Here is a 26,895-nt window from a genome sequence, read left to right as displayed (position 1 = left end):
TGGTACCTGTGAAGATAGTGAACTGGTTTTGGAGACCCTGCCCAAGAACATTCACCCTACCTGTGCTCCTCTGTGGAGGCGTGTAGGTAGGTGGAATGCACCTGCAGTGAACTTCACAGCAGGCCCTTTCCAAGGTGCCCAACGGTGCCAGTCCCCTGCTCGTTTCTTTCCACTCCATCGACCTGGCACGGTTTTGGTATAGGACACTGCCCACCATGTTGTGCTGACTTCTAAACCAACCCAAAGATCAGTCTAACCTTTCCCTCCCACTTGCACCTCCATTTTTCTTTTATCTAGATGCCTATCTAGGTAAATGCCCCTAATGTATCTGTCTTGACCACCACTCCTGGCAGGCTGTTCCACGCACTCACCACTCTGTTTTTTTTTAAAAACTACCTCTGACTTCCCCCCTTTAATCCAATCACCATGAAATTATGCCCCCTTCTATTAGTCATTTCCACCCTGGGGAAAAGGTCTCGGGCTGTCCACTCGAACTATGCCTCTCATCATCTTGTATACCTCTATCAAGTCACCTCTCATCTTCCTCTGCAAAGAGAAGAACTGTAGCTCGCTCAACCTATCCTCATAAGACACGCTGTCTAATCCAGGCAGCATCCTGGAGAAACTCCTCTGCACCCTCCCTAAAGCTTCCACATCCTCCTTATAGTGAGGAAACCAGGACTGAATAACCCGGATTTTGTAGCTCTGAGGAGGGTTTTTTGGAATTGCCTGAGGGGGAGATCACTCAGGACGTTGAACAAGTTTCCAGACCTGCAGTTGAAGGCACAGACTCTACAGGTGTTGCAGAGCTCGAGCTGGAGGAGCGAAGCAGGTCAGGCAGCGTCTGTGGAGCATCTTAGCCTGAAATCTCGATCCTTTATTCCCCTCCACAGATGCCGGCTGACCTGCTGAGTTGCTGCATCGTTTTGTGTTTGCTGATCAGAGCCACGAGCCTCCCTCCCGACTGACGGACAGATCGGTTTCCTCGCTGTCACAGGGAGCCTGCTGCGTGGCCTGAACAGCTTGTGCTCCCTGGCTTGTGTGTCGTGTAGACCGCTAAGACGCAGTGTCCATGGTCTACCCCGTGTTACTGCCTGGCTTGTGTGTCCATGGTCTACCCCGTGTTACTGCCTGGCTTGTGTGTCCATGGTCTACCCGGTGTTACTGCCTGGCTTGTGTGTCCATGGTCTACCCCGTGTTACTGCCTGGCTTGTGTGTCCATGGTCTACCCCGTGTTACTGCCTGGCTTGTGTGTCCATGGTCTACCCGGTGTTACTGCCTGGCTTGTGTGTCCATGGTCTACCCCGTGTTACTGCCTGGCTTGTGTGTCCATGGTCTACCCCGTGTTATTGCCTGGCTTGTGTGTCCATGGTCTACCCGGTGTTACTGCCTGGCTTGTGTGTCCATGGTCTACCCGGTGTTACTGCCTGGCTTGTGTGTCCATGGTCTACCCCGTGTTACTGCCTGGCTTGTGTGTCCATGGTCTACCCCGTGTTACTGCCTGGCTTGTGTGTCCATGGTCTACCGTGTTACTTCCTGGCTTGTGTGTCCATGGTCTACCCCGTGTTACTGCCTGGCTTGTGTGTCCATGGTCTACCGTGTTACTGCCTGGCTGCAGATTCATGGCGAGGTAGACGTGACAAAGTTCTGAACCGCCAGGCCCACCCTCCCGTCTTAACGCACCTGTCTTAACGTTTTCCGCATCCGGCCGGACTCTGCCCGAGCATCAGGCTGGGCATTGTCAGCCTCTGGGGGGTGGGTGGGGGGAGTTTAAGGCAATACGGGGGCCCTGTCGGGATAGCGTGCCCACTCACTACCCGCCGTCCCTCAGTCCGCAGACCAGTCGCTGATGAAGAACGCCATCAAGACATCGGAGGAGTCGTGGATCGAGCAGCAGATGCTGGAGGACAAGAAGCGGGCGACCGACTGGGAGGCAACGAACGAGGCCATTGAGGAGCAGGTGGCCCGCGAGTCCTACCTGCAGTGGCTGCGCGACCAGGAGAAGCAGGCCCGACAGGTCAGCAGGGAGTGGACAGAGATGATCTAACCCGGCGTTACCCCACAGGTGGTGTGGTTTGATCCCGTGTGAAGGGGACCGGTGGTGTAAGCCCACCCAGATGGGTTCACGGTGGAGTAACAAGGGGAAATGATGGCGTAAACCTGTGGGGGGGGGGTTGTAGCCCGCCGGAAGGGTGTGACCCTGTAGAGAGGGGAGTGCTGATGGGGTAACACCGACTCACTGACCTGCCTTTTTCCCAACAGCCCCGGAAAGCCTCGGCCACCTGTAGTTCGGCCACAGCGGCCGCCAGTTCCGGCCTGGAGGAGTGGAGCGGACGGTCCCCTCGGCAGCGCAGTACTGCCTCCTCACCCGAGCACCTCGAGCCCCACCTCGACGCCGGGGGCAAGCCCCCCTCCCCCAGCACTGCTGTCGCGCTGGCCCTCGGCAAGCCTCCCTCGCCCTGTGCACCAGGTGAGTAGTCGCTTGCCCTCCGCTGTCACCACCCCCCCCACTGTTACGTACCCGTAACTGGGTGTCTTACCAGCAAAGATAGAAGTGTCAGTTGGAGTCTGGTACTATTTTCCAAACAGTGTTTATCAGTAAAATATACAAATCAGTATCAACAATGCAAATATACAGATAATACACGTTAGCAATACTAAACCTAAAAATGTGGATAATAATCAATAATAAACAAGCTCTATCGATGTCTAGGGGATAATGAATTGTCATATGTGAATATAAAGTTCAGTTCATACAGGCTGAGGTAGTTGTTGGTCGATGTGTTGTAATTGTTGGAGAGAGAGGGAGAGAGAGAGAGATCAAACTGTGACAGCCAGTCAAACCTTCCTTTACGATCTTGATCCGTCGATGTGTTGTGGCCATTCAGGTATGACCCCTCTGTCCTTTAGCTAGACTGTTCTTCTGTGGTGGACTCATCACCCAGGCAAGGGTGGACACACACACAAGCCCCCACCAGCCTCGCTATAAACACTGTGAGTTAAACTGACCGATCCTTTGTTCGGTCTCCGATGCCCCACACCTTCACGTGGGTTCCAACACTCAAGCAGTGCTCACTAGTGTGTCTCTTGGTGCGTCTGAGGGGTGTCTCCCCAGACCTCACTTTTATCCCTACTCACGGGGTCTCAGGTGTCAATCAGTTTTGAATGGCTTAGCCCATCAAACCAGCCCACTCCGGCTGTCCACTGAGGAATTTTAATGAACAGAATAGTACCAAGTAAACAGCCCTCTCCGGAGCCGTGAGTCTTACAGGAGTCATAATATGTTCTCTCTCCCTTGTCTGAAGCAAATGTTCCAGTCCTAGTATGTTTTGTTACATCTCTTTCTCTCTCATTAGCAGCCTGGCAACAGTAACGGTTTGTAATTCTCCCAGGAGAGGGGGACATGGGCAACCTTGCACCCTTCTGCCCATCAGAGCTGTTCATCCTTCGTAACACCACCCTCACACCCCTCCCCTCTCCCCGAGGTCTGTCAGGCACCATCCCATGCCCTGTGCTGTGTCCCTCTGCAGGAACCAGCAGACAAATGTCCTCGGGCGGAGAGCGGGTCTCATCCCCGGCCGTGTCGCTGTGTCCCACCCTCGACTGTCGCGCCATCATGCAGCAGATGTCGCCCACCGCCTTCGGTGAGTGGGAGGGTGGTGCGCAGGCCAAAACAGGGTGGTGGGGGTGGTGGGGTCGTTGGTCAGTCTGCAGGGTGGCTGGGCGGGTCTGTCGGTCAGTGGGTCTGGCACTCTGAGGTGTGACCAGGAAGGCATGGGAGAAGTAGCCAATCACACACACTCAGACACACAGGAGCAACCAATCACATCCACTCAGACTCACAGGAACAACCAATCACACACACTCAGACTCACAGGAGCAACCAATCACACACTCAGACTCACAGGAACAACCAATCACACACACTCAGACTCACAGGAGCAACCAATCACACACTCAGACTCACAGGAACAACCAATCACACACACTCAGACACACATGAACAACCAATCACACACACTCAGACTCACAGGAACAACCAATCACACACACTCAGACACACACGAACAACCAATCACACACACTCAGACTCACAGGAACAACCAATCACACACACTCAGACACACAGGAACAACCATCACACGCACTCAGACACACAGGAACAACCAATCACACACACTCAGACACACAGGAACAACCAATCACACACACTCAGACTCACAGGAACAACCAATCACACACACTCAGACACACACGAACAACCATCACACGCACTCAGACACACAGGAACAACCAATCACACACACTCAGACACACACGAACAACCAATCACACACACTCAGACTCACAGGAACAACCAATCACACACACTCAGACACACACGAACAACCAATCACACACACTCAGACTCACAGGAACAACCAATCACACACACTCAGACACACACGAACAACCAATCACACACACTCAGACTCACAGGAACAACCAATCACACACACTCAGACACACACGAACAACCAATCACACGCACTCAGACTCACAGGAACAACCAATCACACACACTCAGACACACACGAACAACCAATCACACGCACTCAGACACACAGGAACAACCAATCACACACACTCAGACTCACAGGAACAACCAATCACACACACTCAGACACACACGAACAACCAATCACACGCACTCAGACTCACAGGAACAACCAATCACACACTCAGACTCACAGGAACAACCAATCACACACACTCGGACACACACGAACAACCAATCACACACACTCAGACACACACGAACAACCAATCACACACACTCAGACACACACGAACAACCAATCACACGCACTCAGACACACAGGAACAACCAATCACACGCACTCAGACACACAGGAACAACCAATCACACACACTCAGACACACAGGAGCTTCAGATCTCACTCTCTCTCACACTCTGACTCTCTCACTCTCATGGTCTCCCTCTCCCGCTCCCCCTCTCTCCCAATCGCACAGACACGCGCATACACACTCTCAAACTCACTCACTCATGTAGAGACACACTCACTCACAGACGTGCGCGCACACTGACAGGGGTTGGCAGCTGAAGTAACCAAACTGGTATCATTAGTTTTAACCACAGCTTTGTCTCTTCCACCTCATCCCCTTCTCCCTCCCCCCTCTCTCTTCCTCCCCTCCCCTCCTCCCCCTCCCTCACACCCCAGGCCTGGCTGACTGGGAGGATGACGAGATCCTCGCCTCAGTGCTGGCTGTGTCCCAGCAGGAGTACCTGGACAGTATGAAGAAGAGCAGGGAACCCCACAGAGAATCTTCACCAGACCACAGCTGATGGACTGCCCCCTATCCCACCTGTCCTGACCTCCTTCCCCAGCCCACACACTGCCTTCCCCCCCCCCCCCCCCCACCCACCGTGCTAGGCACAAGAGACTTTTCTTTTATTGACTAGATGCATGTACAGAGAAGCCATGGAATAATGTTGCACCCACCACAATACTGACCTGCCGTCTTCGGAAATATAATTTTGTGTTACTGGTTTGGCTCTGTTCTCTGCTCCGTCGGGGTGCATCTCGATTCAGGAGATGAAGACGTTGAGGGGTGGCGGCAGATTGCTGAACGTGTTCCCTCTCCGCCCTGGCCCCACCTGACTGGAGAGGGTGTGGACTCTGCATGTATATCCCCCACAGCCCAAGGCTGCTCTGTTAACATGGACTGGAACTGCTTCATTATTGCCACAGCGAAGAGCTTGTCTCACACTGTTCTTACACAGTATATTGAGGTAGAACAGGGTCAAGAGTCCATCTTATCGTACTGGGGACCGTTCAATAGTCTGATAACAGCGGGGTAGAAGCTGTCTTATCGTACTGGGGGACCGTTCAATAGTCTGATAACAGCGGGGTAGAAGCTGTCTTATCCTACTGGGGGACCGTTCAATAGTCTGATAACAGCGGGGTAGAAGCTGTCTTATCGTACTGGGGGACCGTTCAATAGTCTGGTAACAGCGGAGTAGAAGCTGTCTTATCGTACTGGGGGACCGTTCAATAGTCTGATAACAGTGGGGTAGAAGCTGTCTTATCGTACTGGGGGACCGTTCAATAGTCTGGTAACAGCGGAGTAGAAGCTGTCTTATCGTACTGGGGGACCGTTCAATAGTCTGATAACAGCGGGGTAGAAGCTGTCTTATCCTACTGGGGGACCGTTCAATAGTCTGATAACAGCGGGGTAGAAGCTGTCTTATCGTACTGGGGGACCGGTCAATAGTCTGGTAACAGCGGAGTAGAAGCTGTCTTATCGTACTGGGGGACCGTTCAATAGTCTGATAACAGCGGAGTAGAAGCTGTCTTATCGTTCTGGGGGACCGTTCAATAGTCTGATAACAGCGGGGTAGAAGCTGTCTTATCGTACTGGGGGACCGTTCAATAGTCTGGTAACAGCGGAGTAGAAGCTGTCTTATCGTACTGGGGACCGTTCAATAGTCTGATAACAGCGGGGTAGAAGCTGCCTTATTGTACTGGGGGACCGTTCAGTAGTCTGATAACAGCGGGGTAGAAGCTGTCATCGTACTGGGGGACCGTTCAGTAGTCTGATAACAGCGGGGTAGAAGCTGTCCTCGAGCCTGGTGGGACGAGCTCTCAGGCTTTTGTATCTTCCGCCCGATGGGAGAGGGGAGAATGTCCAGTGTGGCTTCTCTAATGAGGCAACGAGGAGTAGGCAGTCTGTGGCAGGGTGGCTGGTTTCTCTGATGTGTCCACAGCTGTTCAGTTTTGCACGGTCATGGGTGACGTGACTCTGATCTGAGTCCCCACAGAGAAGCTGCTGTTCATCACAACATTCTGCAGAGTCTCACAGGCCCAAAAGCCAATCACGTTCTTATACCCTGAAGATCAACGGCTACAGCAGGTGATCGAATACAGTTTCAGTAGTTACAATAACATCGTTTTGGGTTGGCTATGCTTCCTTTGAATTACATATCTATAGTGGGTTCATATCTCTGAATGTTTTAACACCTCTGCTGGGACAAGGATTGAGATCCCAGATACCCAAAATTTATGTTGTCAGGGCTGACTCTGGTACCATTCCAACTATTGATTGATAACGAAACCTGCGACCTTGTCTGGTTTGATGCAGTCCAGTTGGCATCACCCCATTGTCCAAAGTTCAAAGTAAATTTACAATCAAAGTGCATATGTCACCATGTACTACCCTGATGCTGACAATTACAGTAGAACAGCAATAGAATCAGTGGAAAAACTACACACCCAGGCTTATCACATCAGAGCAATCTGGCCCTTGCTGGAATTTCGAAGAATGAGTGGGGCAGGGTCACAATGAAACCAATTGAATATTGAAAGGCCTAGATAGAGTGGATGTGAAGAGGATGTTTCCTTTGGTGGCGGGGGAGCCTAGGACCGGAGGGCACAGACTCAGAATAGAGGGACATCCATTTAGAATAGAGATGAGGGATTTATCCAGCTGGAACTCTTTGTCACAGGTGGCTGTGGATGCCAGGTCTTTGGGTCTTTTTAAAGAAGAAGGTTGATAGGTTCTTGATCAGTCAGGGTGTGAAAGGCTGTGGGGAGAAGGCAGGAGAGGGAAATGGGCATGGTGAATTCCTTTGCCTCCTGAGGAGGGAGAGGTGTTGGTGAGCTTTCCTGGACATGGTTGGAGCAGGACAGGTCATTGATGATGGGAACTAGAAGCTCTCTCACTTGATCTGAACACTGTTGATGTAGACAGGAGCATTGCAGCACACCACACACACACACACACACACACACACACACACACACACACACACACACACACACACACACACACACACACACACACACACACACACACACAGACACAGACACAGACACAGACACAGACACAGACACAGACACACACACACACAGACACACACACACACAGACACACACACACACAGACACACACACACACAGACACACACACACACACAGACACACACACACACAGACACACACACACACAGACACACACACACACAGACACACACACACACAGACACACACACACACAGACACACACACACACAGACACACACACACACAGACACACACACACACAGACACACACACACACAGACACACACACACACAGACACACACACACACAGACACACACACACACAGACACACACACACACACACACACACACACACACACACACACACACACACACACACACACACACACAGACACACACACACACAGTCAGTGGCCAGCTTACTGAAGCAGACAGGAGTGTGTTTCCATCTTCATGGTCATTTGAGATCCAGCTCACTAGGGTCCTGTTAGATGGCGTCAGAGTGGACTCTGGCCAAGCACTCTCGACTTAGGAGTCATAGAAAAGTACAGCACGGAAAGAAGCAGGCACTTCAGCCCATCTAGTCCCTGCTGAACCATCTGAACTGCTCACTCCCATCGACCTGCACTTGGACGACTGCCCTCTATAACCCTACTGTGTAACCATCCAAGCTTCTCTTAAAATTGGGCTCACATGCAGCACTTGTGTTGGCTGTTTGTCCACACTCTCACCATCCTCTGAGTGAAGCTGCTTCCCCTCGTGTTCCTCAAGCATTTTGCCTTTCACCCTCAGCCCATGGCCTCTAGTTGTGGTACCTAACCTCAGTGTTGGAACCTCAGGACCTGTTTGCATTTACGCTTTCTATTTCCCTCGTAATTTTCTGTCCTCATTCTGTATGACGGGTGGCCGCTTGGCAAATGTGGTTTACCTGGGCAGCGTCTTTACTAAACAGGTGACCCCAGCCATGATCAATAGTCCAGAGATTGTCAGTGATGGCATAACCACGACTGTGATATTCAGCAGCTGTTCGTCCAGCTGTCCACGTGACCCCGATGCTACACCTTGCCCAGGGTGATCTACAGGCTGACAGAGGGACATCTCCACTCTGCAACCTGTCAGAATTTTATATACACCTCTATCAAATCTCCCCTCCATCTTCCACATTCATACATTTCACAGAATAAAGTCCTAAACTATTCAATCTTCCAATTGTGGAAGCATTGACTCCCAGGGTCCATATTCAGTGACAAGTCTGCTTCAAGGGAGAGGTTTTGTCAGTTCAGTCAACACCCCGGGGGGCAGGAACTTTGCCCCATTGACACCTCAGGCAAAGCACAAGCACCGAATGTCTCAATTTACAAAATCTGTATTTTGCCCCTTGCGGGTTGGGAGGGCAGGAGGATTGATATCTCTGCATTTGTTTAGCTGCCTAACAGGGTGGTTTCCAGCTCTCTTCCCTCCCCCCCTCACTGTTCTTATGCTACCCTTTCACCCAGAGGATGGTCCACACAATGCGCTGCCCGAGGAGTTGAGGCAGGTCCTCGGACACGTGGACAGGAAAGGGTTAGAGGAATGAGGGATGGGTGCTTTGGTCCAGTTGGGCTGTTATTCTGATGTGTCGATTCACGTCAAGCACAGGAGGACGTATATTTAAGGTGAGGAGATGTGCAGTGTGGGTTTTTGTTATGGAGAGCAGTGGGTGCCCGGAATGTGCAAGTATAATAGAGGGTTAAGAGGCTTCTTTGAGAGTATAACAAGAAATAGAAAGATAGATCCTGTGCAAAGAATTGGTTTAATTTGTTGTGTTCAACAAACAGGGCCTGCTCTTCTGTTAAGTCTCCCTATTATGACATGTGATGAGGATGTTAGGAGAATTCAGGGTGACTTGGATAGGCTGGGTGAGTGGGCAGATACTTGGCAGATGACATTTAATGTGAATAAGTGTGAGGTTATCCACTTTGGGACTAAGAACAGGAAGGCAGGTGTAGAGTTAGGTAAGGGAGAAATACAAAGAGTTCATCAGTCACAAGGTGAATGAGCAAGTGCAGCAGGCAGTGAAGAAGGCTAATGGAATGTTGGCCTTTATTACAAAGGGAATTGAGTACAAGAGCAAGGAAATCCTCTTGCATTTGTACAGAGCCCTGGTGAGACCACACCTGGAGTATTGTGTACAGTTTTGGTCTCCATGGTTAAGGAAGGACATCCTGGCTGTAGAGGAAGTGCAGCGTAGATTCACGAGGTTAATTCCTGGGATGTCTGGACTGTCTTACGCAGAGAGGTTAGAGAGACTGGGCTTGTACACGCTGGAATTAAGGAGACTGAGAGGGGATCTGATTGAAACATATAAGATTATTAAGGGATTGGACAAGATAGAGGCGGGAAATATGTTCCAGATGCTGGGATAAGTCCAGTACCAGAGGGCATGGTTTGAGAATAAGGGGTAGGTTATTTAGGACAGAGATAAGGAAAAACTTCTCCCAGAGAGTTGTGGGGGTCTGGAATGCACTACCTCGGAAGGCAGTGGAGGCCAATTCTCTGGATGCTTTCAAGAAGGAGCTAGATAGGTATCTTATGGATAGGGGAATCAAAGGATATGGGGACAAGGCAGGTACCGGGTATTGATAATAGATGATCAGCCATGATCTCAAAATGGCGGTGCAGGCTCGAAGGGCCGAATGGTCTACTTCTGCACCTATTGTCTATATAGGTATTACTGCAGTGTCCTGAAACACGGGCCAGGCAAAAGGAAGAATGGAGAGTCGGGGGGGGGGGGGGGGGGAGGAAATGTTGGGAGAGATGTGCTTAGAGATAGGATCTTGTCGGAGATTGTGGAAGTCAAGGAGAGCGATGTGCTAAATGTGGAGGCTGGTGGACTGGGAGGCAAGGATGAGGGGAAAGCCACTACCAATAATAATAGTGACTTTCCCTTCTAGAACCAGGCAACCAAAAGATATAGGAGCAGAATTAGGCCATTTGGCTCATCGAGTCTGCTCCACAATTATATCAGTGGCTGATCCATTTCCCACTCAGCCTAATCTCCTGCCTCCTGTATCCCTTCATGCCCCTACTCAAGAATCCATCAGCCTCTGCCTTAAATATTCCCAGTGACTTTGCCTCCACAGTGGCAGTGAATTCCACAGATTCTCCACTCTGGCGAGGGAAATTCCTCCATCTCTGTTCTAAAAGGGCATCCTTCTGTTCTAAGGCTGTGCCCTCTGGTCCTAGACTCACCCCCTATGAGAAACAACCTCTCCACATCTACATTCAACATTTGATAGGTTTCAATGAGATTTCTCCCCTCTCCCCCACTCCCTTGTCTTCTGAATTCCAGTGAGTACAGGCCCGGAGCCATCAAACACTCTCGTAATGTAACCCTGTCTTTCCCATGTACCTCTGCTGAATCCTTTTCAATGCCAGCACAATACTCTGACCACTGCCTCAATATCACATACTTGCTTTTATATTCCAGTCCTTTAGAAATTGATGTGAACATTGCATCTGCTGTCTCGCCACCACTGACTCAAACCTGTAAGCCAGCCTTTAGGGAATTCCTGAGATGTCCTCCTTCGAAGAACGGATTTTCTTCCATCCCCATTTGTTGTACATCCACCCTCACCCAGGCTTCCGGCTGTCACAACAGGAATAACCTTCCACCCTGCATGCAGGACATTAGCTGCATCTTCTCTCTCCACCATTCAGGGCTGCGGCGGTCCCCCCAGGTGAAGCGACCCTTCAGAGAGTCACAGAAACTGGCCCTTCAGCCCATCCAGTCCATGCTGAACCATTTAAACTGCCTTCTCCCATCAACCTGCACCCGGACCACCAACCAAACTTCTCTTAAACGTTGAAATCGAAAAGGCACCCACCACTTGCTCAGGCAGTTCATTGCACTCCATAGTTTCCAGGATTATTCCTGTTTCCGGACGTTCAACAAAAGTTTAAATCTCTATTTATTTGGCAATAAAACATGGAATAGGGCCTTCTGACCCACTGAGGCTGGTCTGACCTCCTCGACGTTGCTGAGACCTGACGAAGATTGTGCCTTGTTGAGCACCTCCTGCAATATGATTTCCTGGTTGCCACCCATTTCAATTCTCATTCTGACGTGGCCCATGGTCCCCTCTACCGCCAAAATGAGGCCACACTCAGGTGGAGGAGCAACAACTCATTCCAGCTGAGTAGCCTCCAACCTGCCCGCATGAACTTTGATTTCTAAAATATCTGGTGATTGCTACCAGCTCCCATTCCCTCCTCAACTGTCATTTCTCCCACGGTCCATGGTCCTTTCCTACTACTTAGTCCTCACCCCTTCCACCTATTGCCTGCCACGATACTCGAAATTCAGCCTCACCAACATAAAATTATGTACAAACAACGTAAAATTCCACCTAATTCAAACGACTTCTATTATGCTTAAAGGCAGCCATAAAACAAAAAAAAACTCAATAGAACTTATTTTTTAAAAAAGTCGAACCTCCCAATGTGCAGGGAAAAGACAAATAGTGCAAACAATAAAAGTTCAGAACTGAAGCTCAAGGGAGTGAGTCCATGGGCACGGAACGAGTCATCCAGGAGCCCGTTAGCTGCAGACTGCAGCCTCAGTTCAGTGCAGAGACGAGTAAACCTGGCAGAGCAGTGAGTTGAACGCCAGATCAACTAATTGTTCATAAGTATACATCTCTCTTGAGAATTTAAATTCGAAGTTCAAATTAAAGTTTATTATCAAAGTACATGTATGTCACCATATTCAACAGCTGGAAGCTGTTAAACCTCAACAAGGAGGTTGAAAATATTAAAGCAAATAGTTTTTAAATAGCACTAAGTACTAATTCCGTGGTTTCAGAGGGTTTTTTTGGAGTTCGATTGTGAATGTCCCAACAGTTTAGGGACATTTGAAGACATTGGATTCTGGAATGGATGAGCGAATGATCTCCAGAGAGGGAGGAAGGAGAGTATTGTTAGGTTAGTAGCATTAAGGATTTGGATTAGCGTTATGTCACAGCATGCAGCGAAATGCCAACATGACCCAAGGATTCTGCTGAGGGCAGTCGGCCTCTGTCAAGGCCCATATCTCACTAAACTGACCTGGTCCACCTTTGGACTGTCGGAGGAAACTCACTCAGTCACTCTGAGACGTTACTAGCTCTTCACAGACAGCTGCCAGAATTGCACCCCGATTGCTTACGCTAACCACTGTTTTTTTATAAATTCCTGAGGGTGAAATTGGACTCTGGGGTAGATGGCCGATGCACAGGGTTACCTACAGACATCTTCATTGCATTGTTGAAACCCCTGCATTCTTGCAGACAGCAGGGGAGCGTACAACAGGGTATGGGAGCACTGGAGGCCTGTGGGCAGAGGAGCCCCTTTCCCTGCCCGGCAGTGTGGATCTGTGTACGGTGACCCTCACGAACCAGCACCTTTCGTCCTTTCCTGTCTGTGCCTGACTGTTCCCCAGTCCCATCCCCGTGCACCTGGACCGTACCCCTCCCATCCCCCTGAACCTGGACCGTACCCCTCCCATCCACGTACCTAACCAGTGTTGTGATCAGACCCCCATCCCCCTGAACCTGGACTGTACCCCTCCCATCCACGTACCTAACCAGTGTTGTGATCAGACCCCCATCCCCCTGAACCTGGACCGTACCCCTCCCATCCACGTACCTAACCAGTGTTGTGATCAGACCCCCATCCCCCTGAACCTGGACCGTACCCCTCCCATCCACGTACCTAACCAGTGTTGTGATCAGACCCCCATCCCCCTGAACCTGGACCGTACCCCTCCCATCCACGTACCTAACCAGTGTTGTGATCAGACCCCCATCCCCCTGAACCTGGACCGTACCCCTCCCATCCACGTACCTAACCAGTGTTGTGATCAGACCCCCAACCCCCTGAACCTGGACCGTACCCCTCCCATCCACGTACCTAACCAAACTGTCGTGATCAGACCCCCATCCCCCTGAACCTGGACCGTACCCCTCCCATCCACGTACCTAACCAGTGTTGTGATCAGACCCCCATCCCCCTGAACCTGGACCGTACCCCTCCCATCCACGTACCTAACCAGTGTTGTGATCAGACCCCCAACCCCCTGAACCTGGACCGTACCCCTCCCATCCACGTACCTAACCAGTGTTGTGATCAGACCCCCATCCCCCTGAACCTGGACCGTACCCCTCCCATCCACGTACCTAACCAGTGTTGTGATCAGACCCCATCCCCCTGAACCTGGACCGTACCCCTCCCATCCACGTACCTAACCAGTGTTGTGATCAGACCCCCAACCCCCTGAACCTGGACCGTACCCCTCCCATCCACGTACCTAACCAGTGTTGTGATCAGACCCCCATCCCCCTGAACCTGGACCATACCCGTCCCATCCACGTACCTAGCCAGTGTTGTGATCAGACCCCCATCCCCCTGCACCTGGACCGTACCCCTCCCATCCACGTACCTAACCAGTGTTGTGATCAGACCCCCATCCCCCTGAACCTGGACCATACCCGTCCCATCCACGTACCTAACCAGTGTTGTGATCAGACCCCCATCCCCCTGCACCTGGACCGTACCCCTCCCATCCACGTACCTAGCCAGTGTTGTGATCAGACCCCCATCCCCCTGAACCTGGACCGTACCCCTCCCATCCACGTACCTAACCAAACTGTCGTGATCAGACCCCCATCCTCCTGGCAGCTGGTTCCACTCTCCTCACCAGAGTGCTTTCCCCTCATGTTCCCCTACCATCTCCTCACCCGGCCTCAGTAGAAAAAGTCTACTTGCATTTACCCCAGCTATATCCCTCATGATTTCGTATACCTCTCAATTCTCCCACGTTCCAGGGAATAAAGTCCTATTCAATCTTTCCTTATCATTCAGATCCTCAGGTCCCAGCAATATCCGTGTGAATTATTTCTACACCCTTACAGAATTATTGGCGTTTTTCCAGTAGGCAGGTGAGCAAGACTGCATACAATACTCCAAGTTAGCCTTACATCGTCAACATCCCAACGGGCCACGGTGTCGAAACTCCTTCACTGTGCTACTCCGTCTATCTGTGATGCCAGTATTCCCGGATCCCTCTTTTCAGTGCCCTGCCCGGGACCGTGGCGCTCTGCATCCCGACCGCTGCCAACGCCCCCTCTACGGAATCTCGGCAGTAAATTGGCCAGCATTGTCCAACATGTCCGGGCCCCTCCTTGTGCCTGTTTTCGGACTCGCATGTCCTCCCGCAGCCGCCGAGGATGAGCGAGAGTTACAGCGAGGGAAAGCGGGGTCGGTGCCTCGGGTTAGCTGCGGACGGAGTGGAATGACGGGCTGCATGGCCTGGGGTTCACCGGCTAGCGGGGAGACGGTGATTCAGGCAGAACGGCGCCGGAATCGGGAGCGACTCGACGGGCCGAGCAGCGGCTGTGGGAGGAAAGGAACTGCCGACATTTCGGGTCGAAACCCTTCACCGGGACAATTCCCCCGCCCCGTCCGCGATGTGCTACTCGCCCCACTGAGTTACAGAACAGCACAGGCCCCTCGGCCCATCTAGTGTCGGTGCCCACCCAGATTGTACCAAGTTCCCACGTCTGGTCCATATCTCTCCATGTACCTATCCAGGAGCCTCCTAAATGATCCCAATTCCATGCACTCCCCACCCTCTGGGTGATGAAAGCTCGGTTTGGTCCATCCCTCTCACTTAGGAATCAGGTTTACGATCACCAGCAAACTCGCAAAACGTAATACAAACTTAATTACAGCGAATATTTATTTCAAAAAGCTAAATTAAACAAGTATTACAAAAAGTCGTGAGGTAGTGTTCATGGGTTCGATGTCCATTCAGAAATCTGATGGCAGAGGGGCAGAAGGTGTTCCTGAATCATGGAGTGTGTGCCTCCTTCCTGGCGGTCAATGTTCTGTTTGATGCGGGTCCCTAACGGTGGAGGCGGCCAGTGACCGTGATGGAGTCTGCTGTTTACTACTTTCCGCAGCTTATTCTGATCGTGCCCAGTGCCCCGCACACTATTATACCCCATGGATTTGGGCTCCCCCTCCCTGGGGAAAAGGCGGACCACTTTATCGATCAGCAAACACGAGGAAATCTGCAGACGCGGGAAATTCAAGCAACGCACACAAGATGCTGGTGCAACACAGCAGGCCAGGCAGCATCTATAGGGAGAAGCGCTGTCGACGTTTCGGGCCGAGACCCTTCATCAGGACAGACAACACACACAAAATGCTGGTGCAACACAGCAGGCCAGGCAGCGTCTATAGGGAGAAGCGCTGTCGACGTTTCGGGCGCTTCTTATAGATGCTGCCTGACCTGCCGTGTTCCACCAGCAGTTTGTGTGTGCCAACTCGCCTAATTTTAAAAGTTTCTATAACATCGCCCCTCCTCTGACGTTCCAAGGAAGGTAGCCGCTACCTGATCTTCCTCCCCCTAAAACTCAGGCCCTCGTGTCCGGGAAAGATGCTCGTAAATCTTCTCCGCGCTCTTTCCACTTTAACTACGTCCTTCTTTGGAGAGGGTGACGGGAACCAGACACAGCACACCAAGTGCAACTGGAAGCAGTGGCTGCCAGATATCGCCCCCTCCCCTGGGGGGTGGTGGAGAGGTGGGGGTTGGTGCTCGCTAGCAAAGTGGGCATCTCGGGAATTACAGGTTTAATTTGAGGAATGAATTAATTATTGCATGCATCTCCTGTGTCTCATAATTAATTACAATAATAAAGTGATCATCTCATATCTTGCCAACTCACCTGTTGAACTCTAGATTATTTTCTGAACAGGGAGCAAATTCAGAAATCAGAGGCGCACAGGGCCTTGAATCCCGAAAACAAAAGGTCTCGGCCCGAAACGTCGACAGTTTGTTTACTTCCATGGATGCTGCCTGCCCGACTCGCTGAGTTTCCTCACTGTGCGTCGGGAGTCCCTAAGTGTTGAATTGTAGGCTGAATCAATGGTAAGGAAGACAAATGCGATGTTAGCGTTCATTTGAGAGGAGTAGGGTGGAGTCAGACTGCACTTGGAGCATTGTGACCCCCTCATCTAAGACAGGATGTGCTGTCTTTGGAGAGGGTTCAGAGGAGATTCACGAGAATGATTACAGATGGCTCTGACCTTCACCGCAGTTCAGAAGAATGGGCAGAAAGTCTCATTGAGACGTATTGAATAAGGCCCAGATGGAGTGGACATGGAGACTATGTTTCCTGGAGTGGGTGAGTCTCGGACCAGATAGAGGGTCATCCATTTAGAACGGAGATGAGGAGGAGTTTCTTTAGCAGAGGGTGGTGAATCTGAAGTTTATTGTAAAAGACATTTGGGTGTATTTAAGGCGGAGTTTTACAGGTCATTGGTTAAAGCAGGGTGTTAACGGAAAGGGCAAGAGAATGGGCTGAGAGGTATCTGTCATAGGTGATGGACCGAACGGCCGGTGCAGGTGGCGCTGCTGCGCCTGCGTGTCGCTGACGCTTTGACCCCGCGACAGGCGGCGCGCGTGCGTGCGGTGCGGTGCGGTGCGGTGCGCCGGGCCGGGCTGCGGGAGGGTCGCGGCAGCGCTGCAATGCGGGTTTGTCCGCCCTCCTGGCTGCGCTCCGTTCACCATGCTGGGGCGTTGTGCTGCGGCATTCTGCCGGCTCTTTCCTCCAGGTTGGTCTTGCGTGTGTCGGCGTTTCTGATGACGTGGATTTATTCCGGGTTGTTCCGCTCGGAACGGTGGGAGCCGGGAAGGAAGGAAGGAGCGCTGTGGAGCAGGTGGGAGGACGAGAGTGCGGCTGTCCCTCCCGAACGGCGGGGGGCGCTGTGGAGCAGGTGGGAGGACGAGAGTGCGGCTGTCCCTCCCGAACGGCGGGGGGCGCTGTGGAGCAGGTGGGAGGACGAGAGTGCGGCTGTCCCTCCCGAACGGCGGGGGGCGCTGTGGAGCAGGTGGGCGGACGAGAGTGCGGCTGTCCCTCCCGAACGGCGGGGGGCGCTGTGGAGCAGGTGGGAGGACGAGAGTGCGGCTGTTCCTCCCGAACGGCGGGGGGCGCTGTGGAGCAGGTGGGCGGACGAGAGTGCGGCTGTCCCTCCCGAACGGCGGGGGGCGCTGTGGAGCAGGTGGGAGGACGAGAGTGCGGCTGTCCCTCCCGAACGGCGGGGGGCGCTGTGGAGCAGGTGGGAGGACGAGAGTGCGGCTGTCCCTCCGCAAGGCGGGGAGCGCTGGTGCGGCGTGGCCTGGGGAGAGGACGGGACGGGACGGGACGGGGCGTGGCGGAGCGGAGGCCGCCCGACACAAAGCAGCCAGAGCGTCGGCATAAGAGGGGAACATGACGGCGGCCGAGGAGAGCAACAACGCGCAGCGTATTGAGGAGACCGCGACCCAGAGGTCGACAGGTAGCTGTGGGGTGACTGGGGTGCCGGATGGGTGTGAAGAGGGAATGAGGCCTGAGGGACGAGGATGCGACCTGTGCAGGGCAGCGAGGGGAGCCGCGGGCTGAAAGGTGGGAAAAGTTTGGCTAGTGCTCCGCAGTTCAGAAACTGTGGGACGAGCAGCCAGCGGGAGGGGTTTAGAAATAGGTGTATGGATGTGGTCCCAAGTGCCAGTAGATGGCCCTGGGCAGAAGGCTAGGTCAGCATGGTGGGCCAAAGGGCCTGTTTTTGTGCTGTCGTTAAGTTCCCTATCGGGATAGCAGGCACAATGGGCCAAATGGCCTACTATTTCGTGTGGTGTCTTCTGCTCTGTCATTTCCTACTTCACTTTGTTGGGGACATAACAGTGAGAGCTCTGCTGAGTCTATCAAAAATAGGAAACATGCAATTACTTTGCCCCCACCAGGTTGTTGAGTAACAGAAATGCAGAGTCTGGTTTTGTATAATAATATTAAATACTTTATTGATCCTAAGTGGGAAATTATCCTGTTACAGCAGCAACATTTAAAACACAGTAATAATAAATATAATATTTAAAATGTACATAATAAACAATAACAATGCAGTACTGTATGAAATAACTGAATGGCCGCGTACATCTTAAAATTTATCTTTACGGCAGCAGTATAATGTAATATAAATAGAGAAACAAAACTGAATTACTCTTAAGTATTTGTCAAAGTGGTGAGGTCCTGTTCAGTGTCTGTTTAGAAAATAAATGGCAGAGGGGAAGGATGAATTGTTGAGTGTGTTCCTTCAGGTTTGGGTGCCCCCTTCCTGAAGGTGACAATGAAAAGAGTGATCAGGGTCCTTAATGCCTGGACTGACACCTTACTGCCCTACTGTCCTGTTTATTATTTATTGTAATGCCTGCACTGTTTTGTACACTTTATGCAGTCCTGGGTAGGTCTGTAGCCTAGTGTAGTTGTTGTGTGTTTTTTTTCTGTTTTTTTTACATAGTTCAATCTAGTTTTTGTACTGTGTCATGTAACACCACGGTCCTGAAAAACGTTCCCTCATTTTTACTGTGTACTGTACCAGCAGTTATGGTTGAAATGACAATAAGAGTAACTTGACTTGACATCCTTCCACATCCACTCTATCGAGGCCTTTTACCATTCAAGAGGTTTCACTGAACTCATATGAGTACAGGCCCAGACTCCCAGTTCCCTTTGCTCAGAATTTTGAATTTTCCTTCCTTTTAGAAAACACTGAACCCTTTTATTTCTTCTACCAAAGTGCATGGCTGTACACTTTCCAGCACTGTACTCCATCTGCCATTTCTTTGCCCTTTCTCCTAATCTGTGCGAGTTCTTCTGTAGCCTTTCTGCTTCCTCAATGGAGAATTGACTGTTCGAATGCAAACCTGGCTTGTTCACAGGGTAGTGGTGGTAGGGACGTATTGGAGCTGGAAGTCCGTCAATAGTGGTGTTCCGCAGGGATCCCGGTGTTTGTGATTTACATAAATGCCTTGGATGAAAGAGTAGATGGGTGGCTTAGCAAGTTTACAGATGACACAAAGATTGGTGAAGTTGTGGATAGTGCAGACGACTGGCAAAAAGCAGAGAGTGGAATGGAGTTTTAGCTCAGCTAAATGAGAAGTGTTGCATTTGGGGAGATCAAATGTGAAGAGACACTGCACTGTCAGTGGCACGGACCTGAAGTACTGGGGAGCGGGGCAATCTTGTCAAGGTTTCAGGTGATGTGCAGAATCTCTGTCGACTCCAAAGTTGTGCTCTCTCCATAATTGCACTTGCGTGCTGGGTCCAGGACAAGTCCTCCAAAATAATGACACGGGAGTTTGAAGCTGCTGACCCCTCTCCACCTCTGATTTTCCAATGAGGACTGGCTCAAAGACCCCTGTTTTCATTCTACTCAAGTTTAATTAGCTAGGTCTTGCTGGCATTGAGTAAAGGGCTGAATCGCAAACAAGAGGAGATGTGCAGGTGCTGGAATTCTAAGCAACACACACACACAATGCTGGAGGAGCTGAGCATCGATGGAGAAGAGTAGAGTTGAGGGTTCAAGCTGAGACTTCTCATCAGGACTGGAGAAGAGAAGGTGATGAGAGAGGAGGAAGAACCACAGGGTGAAGCTGGGTGGTGTGAAGTAAAGAGCTGGGAAGTTGATTAGTGAAAGAGATACAGGGCTGGAGAAGGGGGGATCTGATAGGATGTCATTGACGAACTATGGCATTGGAGCTACACTCAGGCTCCCAATTAAGCATATGGGGGGTATATGGAGATCACGGAGGAGTTGCTGTTGCCAGGATCCAATTGCACAAAGGCTACACAAAAAAACACAGGCTCTTTGGCCCATCTGGTGGAGAGGTTTAGAAGGGAGCCAAACAGTGAGTAATTTGACAAGTGTATGAAATGAGCTGACAGGAAGTGGTCGTAGTAGGCATGTAAATTACGTTTAGAAGACAGGGACGTGGGCCACTTGCAGCTAAGTGGGACTACAGTGAAGACACAAGCCTTCACATGGTCCCATCACACCCCGCAGTTAGATACAGGAGTTCTGGTGTTATGTTGAAGTTTTAAAGGCCTAATTTGGAGTGTTGTGACCGACAGGAAGGTTATCAATCAATAAGGTTGAAAGAGCAGAGGGATGTTGCTGGGACTTGAGAACCTGAGTTAGAGGAAATCAAACCTGACAGACAGAAAACAAGCCCTTCAGCTCATCTGGTCTGAACCAACCCATTAAACTGCCAAGTCCCAGACCATAGCCCCCGCTCCTCCCATCTATGTAGCTGTCCAAATTTCTCCCATGTTGAAATCAAACCCGCATCCACCGTTTGTGCTCGCAGCTCGTTCCCACCCTCTAGGTGAAGAGATTCCCCCTTACTTTTCACCCTTAACCCATGACCTCTAGTTATAGCCCCACCCAGCCTCAGTGTAAAAAGCCTGCTTCCATTTACCCTAACTCTACCCCTTATAATTTTGTATACCTGTATCAAATCTTCTATGTTCTAGGAAATAAAGTTCTAACCTATTCAGTCTGTCCCTGTAACACAGGTCCTCAAGTTCCAGCAGCATCCTTGTAGATTCTCTCTGCACTCTTTCAACATTATTTACATCTTCCCTGTAGGTTGGTGACCAAAACTGCTCACAATACTCCAAATTAGGCCTCACCAACGTCTTGTACAACTTCAACGTAACATTCCCATCTCCTGTGCTCTATACATTGATTTAAGAAGGTTAGTGTGCCAAGAGCATTCCTTATGGCCCTCTCTACCCCTGACCCCGATCCCTTTGTCCAGCCGCACTCCTCGCTGCTCAAGGCCTACCCTGGATGGCCCTTCCAAAGAGCCTCTTGTCTGCGTTAAGTTCAGTCTAGCGCTTTTCCGAGCAACGCACACAAAACGCTGGAGCAACTCAGCAGGCCAGAAAAGAGTACAGTTGATGTTTTGGGTCAAAACCCTTCGGCAGGAATGGCAGTGACAATTTTCAGCCCATTTTTCCAGCTGGTCCAGATCCTGTTGTAAGCTTTGACGGTTTTCCTCGCTGTCCACTGCATCTACAATCTTGGTATCATCCACCAATCTACTAATCCAATTAACCACATTATTATCCTAATCATCGATTCACCCTTGTAGTAATGATCAGTGAGGCACAGAGGATCTGTATTTACCGACAAGTAACTTACTGTCTCAACTAAAAAGCACGTGTGTTCACAAACTAACTACCTGTGAGCATCCCGCTAGAGTCCCTGACCCTCCGTGAACAGTCAATGGAGAGGGAAGATATTACCCAGGAAATGTCTATGCTAGCCAGGCGTTCCTCATGGTCCCGATCTCCACGTGCCCAGGGGTCCTCCTTATCCGCGATGGCTGGTCTCTGGTTGTTGGAGAGTTATCGGCCCTGTGTATTCGGAGCTGCTGACTTTCTCATCAATTGAACTGGTGGATCTCCATCCCATTGGCTGAAGGTCACCTGACCTACCTGGGTCACCTTCTTACTGGTCAGTGTACAGGGCTAGAGCCCATATCGTTTCATGGTTCTGGTTGTGTGTTTGTGTCTTTACACTGACTGGTCCAAACCAGTTAAATGAGGCAACCCAGTGAGAGCCTAATGAGATTACAGGTTGCTTTTTGGGTTGGTCTGGCATTTTACATAGTAAGTAGCTATTCATCAGAGAATGGTCTCAGGTTTAGCATTACCTGAAGCTCCTTGCGGTCAGTTGCTCTGATGAGATTATGCCCTGGGCAAGAATCAGCTCAAAGTACATGAGATGGGTGGGGATACAAAGACAACTGGTTTGTCTATTTGCCCTGTCCTTGATTTGTCAGATCCACTCCTTGCATGCTGTAGTTTCCTCTGGCTAACATCTGCCTTCTCTTGATCCAGAGAGACTTATCCTCTTCTCACTCAGAGCCCCAGTAGGTGTGTAACACTTGCATCCTATAAATAATTTAACATATACTTTATACTGACAATCCTCTGCTGTTTCATGAAAGCATTATTCTCAATTTTTGTCCTGCTTGAAGGGTTTCGGCCCAAAACGCCGACTGCGCTTTTTTTCCAGCATTTTGTGTGTGATCTGAGATTTTTTTTTCATTATTTCAGCCTTTCAGCTTCTCAGTTGATATACATTGAGCGATACAATGATCAGGGTGCGTAAAGTTAGTATTACAGCAGCGTGTGATGCTATTCTCACCCACACATGAATTTCACCATTCGTTCCCCAATCCCAAAAGCCCCGGTCGCTCTCCCTCACTAGCATGTGTTTTAATAACTGCGTTGTGCCTGGCCCTTTGATGGGTTATCTCCCGTCCGCCACAGCACGTGTCCAGAGGAATGGGTGGCCACTCCATCCCACAGATGTTCATCTGTATCAGTGCGTTGGATCTTGAAGTTCTCCTTCACTACTGCGTCTCCTGCTGGCCGAGGCGAAGTTCATCCTCCAGTGGTCAGATCGAAAGTCACGTTCCCGATGCTGACATTGTGACTTCCCAAAGGGCATTGCTTCCATTCCTTGGTGTAACTTGTGGCCCCTGTTGCTGTAAAATATGTCTGTCCCACCAATGCATATTGTAAGAAAGGCTGGTTATTCACAGGTAAAATAGACAATGAACAATTTTCATAAGTACTGAAACCACAATTTCTACATTGCTGCTTTGTAATTTCTTCTGGACAAGACTAGTGGACTCATTGATAAATCTATCCCTTTCTAAGTAGCATTCATAACAATTACATGTGTTGGTGGGTTGCGTAAGGATATCCATGTATTCTCATGATACTTTCCAACTTTGGGAACCCTTTTGGTTGAATTATTTCCATGTCGGGGAATGTGGATTACTGCTCTGACATAGAAGCTTTACCCAGTACTCTGGTTATTGTGAAGCCTGTAATATGACACATTGCGACCCTTTCTCCAACCCATTCTGTTAGCTGCTCATCTGGGACCCAGTATGGTAGTTGATGTGCATCAAGTTGTAATAAATTAGTGCCAGTCATGGTAAGCAAACAGCTAGCATATGTAGCACTGATCTCAGTTTTATGCATTTCCTCAGACATGAGGTCCATGTGGTCAATAATCAGATTTGTTGTATCTTGAAGAGGTTTCAGAAATTTAACTGCATCCAGAGTTACCTGGGGTGCATCTGGGCCAGTCCGATTGTACCTGATCTTGATGATTTTATCCAGTAATGTCCTTTATACGGAGGGACCGTAGCTGGGTTTCTAAATCTGCTATATCTAGGGTGTTGACTGGTGCTACCCCTGATGCATAACCTGTCCCACTAACTCCAATGGTTCTCTTTTCCTTCTACTTTTAACAGGCTCACTCCTGCTTAGTTGTCTCCCAAGAAGGTGAGCAAATAATCATTCTGTTGTAGGTGAGCACCATTCGGGGACTGTTATTTCAGTTAGATTAAAGACTACCTGCACGTGCTGGTACCCTGGTACCAAAGTGACAAATTCCCCTGCATGTTCTAACACTAATCCTACCCTGTTTGTATTACACTAGGCTCTGCTGTCATTTCAGTTACCTAAGGTTATGGAGTAGTGATTTTCCGAATAATTTTGAAAGCCTGGAAAGGGGCTGGGCCCTGACAAAAACTTTTCCCCACGCTTTAGTACTCTCCCTGTGTTCCACATTCCTCTTTTTGAGAAACATTTGGGGTGACCACCCAGCCAGTTTACCTCTGGTATAGATCACTGCCCCACTCAATGAGTGTGATCGCGCAGAACTCTAACCTCACCACGGTCATCATCACCTGAAGTCTGTTCAAGTAGCTTCATCTGCTAAATCAATATTCATCTTCCTCCGCTTTTACAGATCCAAAAGCACATACTATTCCTCGCTGTGCAGCGTCGGTCCTGCAGCTTGTGAATCTGCTTTAAACAGATCGCCAGTGTTACTCTTCCTCTCCTGTGCTGATTTCTGAATCACAGTCATAGCCGTCTTTAAATCGCTGCACTGTCTCCTAAATCCTTCCCCTTCATCCTTCGCTAGTTCGGTTGCTTCACTTTTCGCTTTAAGTAATTTCTCACAATGCGACTGAAACTGGTTCATAAGCATCAAGTCCATGCCTCTCCGACCCTGTAAATCAGCAACCCTTTCTCTAAAGGTTTCTACCTCCTTTTGGAGCCCTTTGAGTTCTCCTTCCAACCTCTCTCGCTCGGCGTCTGCGTTATGCAGACGTTCTAGGAGTTCCTGTTGTAACCCCTCTCGCTCGGCATCTGCGTTATGCAGACGTTCTAGGAGTTCCTGTTGTAACCTCTCTCACTCGGCGTCTGCGTTATGCTGATATTTTAGGAGTTCCTGTTGTAACCTCACTCGCTCGGCGTCTGCGTTATGCAGACATTCATTTTCTGTTTTTAATCTGCTGTTCTGCCTTGACATTCTGTCACAATTCTCTCAAATCAAGTAAACCCAACTGTAATTGTTTAAACTTCCTGCTCGACAGTTTCCACTGGGTGGTTTTCCACAGAGTTTTCCCTCCCCCGCCAGAGTGACCGGCAAGCTCCCCATATTGCGGCCACTTCCCCAACACCGATATCTGGAGGTATCCCCTCAAATCACAATCCTTCGGACTTGCAGAATTTCCTGACTTCTTCATCCTGGGTGAGTAGATCTCTCAGTACCTCACCCACGTGCTCCGACTCGTCTCTCACTGAGCCCCACCAGGAACACCAATTCTGTTACACAAATCACCCCTTGTAGTAATGATCAGTGAGGCACAGAGGATCTGTATTTACCGACAAGTAACTTACTGTCGCAACTAAAAAGCACGTGTGTTCACAAACTAACTACCTGTGAGCATCCCGCTAGAGTCCCTGACCCTCCGTGAACAGTCAATGAAGAGGGAAGATATTACCCAGGAAATGTCTACGCTAGCCAGGCGTTCCTCGTGGTCCCGATCTCCACGTGCCCAGGGGTCCTCCTTATCCGCGATGGCTGGTCTCTGGTTGTTGGAGAGTTATCGGCCCTGTGTATTCGGAGCTGCTGACTTTCTCATCAATTGAACTGGTGGATCTCCATCCCATTGGCTGAAGGTCACCTGACCTACCTGGGCCACCTTCTTACTGGTCAGTGTACAGGGCTAGAGCCTACATCGTTTCATGGTTCTGCCCACCCCAGCCTCGTGTGTTTGTGTCCTTCAACACTGACTGGTCCAACCCAGTTGAATGAAGCAGAGTCTAATGAGATTACAGATTGCTGCTTTGGTAGGCAGCTACTCCTCTGAGAGTGGTGTCCGGTTCAGCGGGCCATCAGTAATAATCTTTCAAAAATGATCGGACTCTGGTGCCAGAGCACTGGGAAATTTAAGTGTGACTCCAGTTTTTAAGGAAGGAGGAAGGCGGCAGAAAGGAAATTATGGACCAGTTAGCCTGCCTCAGTTTTCAGGAAGATCTTGGAGATAATTATTACAGATGAGGTGATTGAGTACTTGGTGACACAGGAAAAGATAGCACAAAGTCAGCATGGTTTTTTTCAGGGAAAATCTTTTGTGACGAACTTGTTAGAATTCTTTGAGGAGATTAGTAGTAGGATAGATAAAGGGGATGCAGTGGATGTTGTATATTTGGACTTTCAGAAGGCCTCTGACAAGGCGCCACATATGAGTCTGCTTATGAAGTTAAGAGTCCCTGGTATTACGGGGAAGTTACTGGCATGGTTAGAGCATTGGCTGATTGGTAGGAGGCAGCGAGTGAGAATACAAGGATCCTTTTCTGGTTGGCTGCCAGTGACCAGTGGTGTTCCACAGAGGTCAGTGCTAGGATGACTTTTTATGATATATATCCTCTATCCTGATCAAAAAGGCACAACAGTACCTTTATTTCCTGTGGAGCATCAAAAAAGATCACCTCTGTCCCAGGATACTGACGGACTTTTACCGCTGTACCATTGAGAGCAAACTCACCAACTGCATCTCGGTGTGGTATGGCAACTGTCCCATATCGGACCACAAGGCACTCCAGCGTGTGCTGAAAACTGCCCAGCAGATTATCTGCCCACCCAATTGCCCATCATTGAGAACATTCACCATAAACGCTGCCTGGGCAGGGCGGGAAGCATTATCAAGGATGAATCTCACCCTAACCATGGACTTTTTACTCTCGTCCCATCCGGTAGGTGCTACAGGAGCCCCCGCTCCCGTACCAGCAGGCTCAGGAAGAGCTTCTTCCCTCAGGCCGTGACCCTGC

General features: G+C 50.2%; 2 protein-coding genes across 4 annotated transcripts in view; both read left to right on the top strand.

Moving 5' to 3' along the window:
- The window catches only part of otud5a (OTU deubiquitinase 5a), a 75,500-nt gene extending 69,948 nt beyond the window's left edge, over positions 1-5,552 (top strand). For 2 of the 3 annotated variants that reach the window (XM_059949555.1, XM_059949553.1), the window contains exons 6-9: positions 1,832-2,017; positions 2,263-2,470; positions 3,531-3,644; positions 5,223-5,552. In XM_059949555.1, coding sequence (XP_059805538.1) covers positions 1,832-2,017; positions 2,263-2,470; positions 3,531-3,644; positions 5,223-5,347 — 633 coding nt within the window. In that variant the 3' untranslated portion in view covers positions 5,348-5,552. The remainder of the gene's footprint in view (positions 1-1,831; positions 2,018-2,262; positions 2,471-3,530; positions 3,645-5,222) is intronic. The other variant, XM_059949556.1, reaches the window with a different exon arrangement.
- Positions 5,553-17,991: 12,439 nt separating this feature from the next.
- slc35a2 (solute carrier family 35 member 2) overlaps positions 17,992-26,895 on the top strand; it is a 67,557-nt gene continuing 58,653 nt past the window's right edge. Inside the window, 1 exon segment of the mRNA XM_059949552.1 lies at positions 17,992-18,205. Within this exon segment, the coding sequence (XP_059805535.1) occupies positions 18,139-18,205 (67 nt within the window). The 5' untranslated portion in view covers positions 17,992-18,138.

The sequence above is a fragment of the Hypanus sabinus genome, chromosome 24, assembly GCF_030144855.1.
Source record: "Hypanus sabinus isolate sHypSab1 chromosome 24, sHypSab1.hap1, whole genome shotgun sequence".
NCBI classification, from domain to species: Eukaryota; Metazoa; Chordata; class Chondrichthyes; order Myliobatiformes; family Dasyatidae; genus Hypanus; species Hypanus sabinus.
This window is presented reverse-complemented; position numbering and strand designations above follow the sequence as displayed.